Genomic DNA, 4,437 nt, shown 5'->3' with positions numbered 1-4,437 from the left:
GAGGAGCAGCCTGCTGCTGCAGGTGGCCCTGGTGGCCGGCGTGCAGCTGGGGGGCTACTTCCTGGCTGTGGCCCAGCCCTGGTAAGTAGGGTGCCCGTCCCCAAATCCCACCCTGCCATGTCCTCGGCACGCTCATCCCCTGACCCCTGGTCCCCATACCCTCAGGTTTGTGCCTCTGAACAAGACAGTGCCCGCGCCAGACAACCTGCCCAACTACGAGAACACAGTGGTCTTCTCTCTGTCCAGCTTCCAGTACCTCATCCTGGCTGCAGCCGTGTCCAAGGGGGCGCCCTTTCGCCGGCCGCTGTACACCAACGGTGCTGCTGCGGGTGGGGCGGGGCGGGCGGGCACAGGAAGGGAAGGGGCTGTGGGGGCTGGTGCCTATGGGGGGGTTCCCTGGCCTAACAGACTCCCCCACCCCCAGTGCCCTTCCTGGCGGCCCTGGCGCTCTTGGGCTCCATCCTGGTGGGCCTCCTCCTGGTCCCCGGCCTCCTGCAGGGGCCACTGGCACTGAGGGACATCACCGACACCTGCTTCAAGCTGCTGCTGCTGGGCCTGGTCGCCTTCAACTTCGTGGGGGCCTTCATGCTGGAGGTGGGCCCCCCGTGTTGGGTCAGAGGGACTCGGGGGGGGGGGGGGGGGGGACCCAAATGGCCGCCCCCCTGCACTGTCCCTGCTCTCTCTGCAGAGTGCGCTGGACCAGTGCCTCCCAGGCTGCCTGCGGTGGCTGCGGCCCAAACGGGCCTCCAAGAAGCGGTTCAAGCAGCTGGAGCGGGAGCTGGCAGAGCAGCCCTGGCCGCCGCCCACCCGGCCTGGGAGGTAGTGCGCCCCGTCCGGCCTACTGGACTCTGACCCCCTGCCTCTGAGCCACCGACGGCCCCATCTGCAGACACCATGACCACTACTGCAGCCCCGAGGTTGGTGGTTGTCACACTCCTGCCCCAAGTCTGCCCAGCCAGCCTCCCTGCCCCCACCTGGAGAAATGCTACCTGTGTCCGCCTCTTCAAACATCCCGTAGAGACAGCAGCCTCCAGCCCCACCCAGCCGCTGTCAGTGTAGCAAATAAAGTCATTATTTTATTGGCTTGGCAGTGCCTGTTTCCTACCTGGTACCTGAGCCAGGTGCCCAGCTGGCAGCCCCTGCCCCGTGTCTGCTCCTGGTGCCCCTGATTTTTCAGACCACAGTAGACACCTCTCTGGGCCTCCATTTCTTTAGTAATATTTCTGGGTGCAGCTGTTTCTGGTGCTGTTAGGCCTGTAGCATTGTCATGTCCCCATGTTACAGACACAGAAACAGGCTTAGAGGTCACACAAGTCAGAGGTGGGGCCAGATGGCTTTGACTCCAGGATCCACTCTTAACCTGACTACCTTCCTGCGGGGGCAGAAAGACAAAGGACTTGCCTCAGGCAAGTGCCAGTCCCTAGGTGACATTTAACAGGGCAGCTCCTCTGTCTCCCCCACCCCACTTCCTGGGACAGGTTTGTGGTCCAGTTCCTCCCTCCGGTGAAAATCCAGGCTCTGAGCCCACATCTCCCCGCCAAACCATGTGTACTGTCCTCCCGGGAAGGCTAGGTGCTTCTGACCTCACCCCACCGGCGGGCCGTGGCCAAGCCCTACTCTGGGATGGAACTCGGTGGTCGGGCCCATCTGGGCTGGGCAGGGGAAAACAGGAAGCAAAGACTGATCCCTGCCCTCCAGAAGCCCTGCCCACCCCATTACTGGAAGCCCTGGCATCATCCCCAGCCCTGCCCAGCAGGAGCTCAGTAAATGTTGAGTCAAACTGAGGAAGGGATGGTGGGTGTGAAAAGGTAATGGGATATCAGGCACATTCACAGAGCGGCCGTGGGCACGGAGTCATCAGCCGGCAACTGTTGGGTGGCGTTTGCTGTTCAAGGGGAGGCCAGAGGACACACTGAGAGGCCTGGGTGTGAATGCCCCCTCCACCCTTAGCCAGTTCATGCATTTAGTGGGCAGTCATGTGCCAGGCACAGTGGTGAACAAAAACCAGCCTTTGCTGGTGTGCAGCGTGTAACCTGGTATGAGACGATTAGGAAAGGAGCAAATCTGCCCGGCCAGTGTGGCTCAGTGGTTGAGCGTCGACCTATGAACAGGAGGTCACGGTTTGATTCCTCATCAGGGCACATGCCCGGACTGTGCAGGCTCGATCCCCAGTGGGGGGCATGCAGGAGGCAGCCAATCAATGATTCTCATCATTGATGTTTCTCTCCCTCTCCCTTCCTCTCTAAAATCAATAAAAATATTTAAAATAAGAAAAAGGAGGAGCAAATCTCCCAGAGCACACACACCCACTACTCCCTCCTGAGAAGCCACCCCCTCTGCTTAGGCCCTTTGGGCCAGGGGAGTGGGTGGGAGCAGCAGAGAGGATCTGGAAGCCAGGACATGAGAGTAGGCAGCCTTGGGGCCTCGATTTCCCCCTTTTGACGAGTAGGGGGTGGGGTTTCTACCAGGCCATTTCTTTTCCTACTCAAGTGCCTATTAGGGGTGAAGGGCTAAGGGAGGGTACAGAGGGCTGGGGTGGCCCCAAGGGACCATAGCACTCCGGGTGACAAAGAAAATAGACACTGAAGGTGGCAGATACTCATTCATTCCACAAACCAGCACCGAGGAACAAGTGATGCCCGGGACATAACAGGAGGCCCCCCCTTATCCACAGGGGATATGTTCTGAGACCCCTAGTGGATGGATGCCTGAAACCACGGATAATACTGAACCCTACATACACAGCCTTTTCCCAGGCATACCTATGATAAAGTTTATAAATTAGGCACAGTGGGAGAGTAAGAACATAACTAATAAACGAGGACAATTGTAACAATATGCTATAATAAAAGCTGTGCGAAGATGGCATTAAATAAAATAAGGATGGCGAACACAGCACTGCTGCTGTGACTGGGTCTGAACCGAGACAGCTACTCAGTGACTAACAGGCGGACAGCACGGACCCCGTGGACAAAGACGGGTTCATGTCCAGCTGGATGGAGTGAGATAGTTTGAGATTTCATCATGCTACTCAGAATGGTGTGCAATGTAAAACTTATGTTTCTTTCTGGAATTTTCTATGTAATATTTTCAGACCGCAATGTTCCATGGCTAACTGAAACTGCGGAAAGCAAAAGCACGGATGAGGGGGGACTGCTGGACTTAGTCCTGTCTAATAAGATTCAGAGTCTAAGGAGTAGGCAGTTGTGGGGAGCATGATGGGGTGAGGACCGAGGATGCCCCAGAGGCAGAGGATCTGCACCCCCCACTCCGCCAGTCTCTCCCAGGAGAGTCAAGTGACTTCATTCATTCATTCATTCATTCATTCCACAGATGTTCACTGAAGAGCTGCTGAGCCCGGCTCTGTGCCTAATCAGCAAAAACCCAGGGTGAGCGCAAACTTGTCCCTGTCTTCATGTGGTGGACAGGCTCATCGAAGGGTCCCCCAGACACGGGGGAACAGGACAGTTGAGAGCAGTAAAGCAGAAGGTTCTGGAGCATGACAGGGAGAAAGGGCAGGCTCCTCTGAGGAAGGGAGGGTTCCATCTACAACCAGGAGGAGGTGGGCCTCACAGTGTTCAAGAGGAAGAAGAGCTTGAGCAAAGGCCCTGTGGCAGCAGAGAAAGGAGTTTAGTGAGAGCCGGCCAAAAGGTCATGTGGCTGGAGGGGGACCATGCAGGGAAGGAGGAGGCAGAGCCAGACCAGGATAAAGGGTAGGGCCCTTGTGGGCCACAGGGGAGCTCAGCCTTGACCCTAAGTACCATGGAAACGGAGGAACGGCTTTCGGCTTTCCAGAAGGGGCCAGGGTCTGAGGCGAGCAGGGGAAGGCAGGGCCCACTTGGAGGTTGTTAGAGTCCAGGCAAGAGATAGTGGTGGCTTACACCGCTTTGGGGGCAGAGGACAGACTCACAAGGTATTTTGGAGGCAGAGTTAGTGTCTGCAGCTGTGTTGGATGCCGGGGCTGAGGTCAGTAGAAACCACAGTAACAGGAGGATGGTGGGGCCACTCCGGGAAGGAGAACACCTTCCAGGGCCAGGTCTGGGGGAGGGCCAGGGGTCCTGAATTTGGACTTGGATCCTTGTTGAATCTATATGCCTTGGGGGACACTGGCGGGCCAGGCCTGGCAGGCTGGAGCCCGTGGGCTGACAGAAATGCTGGGTATGGAAGCCACTCAGCCAGAGATGAAGACAACCCAGAAGGCACAGCCAGAGGCAGGAGCAAAAGCAGGCCAGGGAGGGTGTCCTCCAAGCTGGGAGAAGCGCGGGGAGCGCAAGGCTTTCTTCCCGCTGAGCGGCTCCGGGGGATCCCCTTTATGAGCCTCGGTTTCCCCCTCTGTAAAATGGGGTACCACTGACTGCGGGCCGGATGCGATGGGAGATAAGGAGAAAGCGTCCTGCACAATTAGGTGTTGAACAGACCCGAGGACGGCCCCGCGGG

General features: G+C 57.8%; 2 protein-coding genes across 2 annotated transcripts in view; both read left to right on the top strand.

Annotated features, from left to right (window-relative positions):
- The window catches only part of ATP13A2 (ATPase type 13A2), a 12,601-nt gene extending 11,517 nt beyond the window's left edge, over positions 1-1,084 (top strand). The window contains 5 exon segments of the mRNA XM_005858734.2: positions 1-3; positions 5-81; positions 166-317; positions 425-594; positions 689-1,084. The exon segment at positions 1-3 is cut by the window's left edge and continues 162 nt beyond it. Of these exon segments, the coding sequence (XP_005858796.1) occupies positions 1-3; positions 5-81; positions 166-317; positions 425-594; positions 689-823 (537 nt within the window). The 3' untranslated portion in view covers positions 824-1,084.
- Positions 1,085-3,337: 2,253 nt separating this feature from the next.
- The window catches only part of MFAP2 (microfibrillar-associated protein 2), a 7,832-nt gene continuing 6,732 nt past the window's right edge, over positions 3,338-4,437 (top strand). The window contains exon 1 of the mRNA XM_005858727.2: positions 3,338-3,389. The gene's annotated coding sequence lies outside the window, so the exon portion shown is untranslated. The remainder of the gene's footprint in view (positions 3,390-4,437) is intronic.

Source organism: Myotis brandtii, unplaced genomic scaffold (genome assembly GCF_000412655.1).
Source record: "Myotis brandtii unplaced genomic scaffold, ASM41265v1 scaffold1204, whole genome shotgun sequence".
In the NCBI taxonomy this organism is placed as follows: Eukaryota; Metazoa; Chordata; class Mammalia; order Chiroptera; family Vespertilionidae; genus Myotis; species Myotis brandtii.
This window is presented reverse-complemented; position numbering and strand designations above follow the sequence as displayed.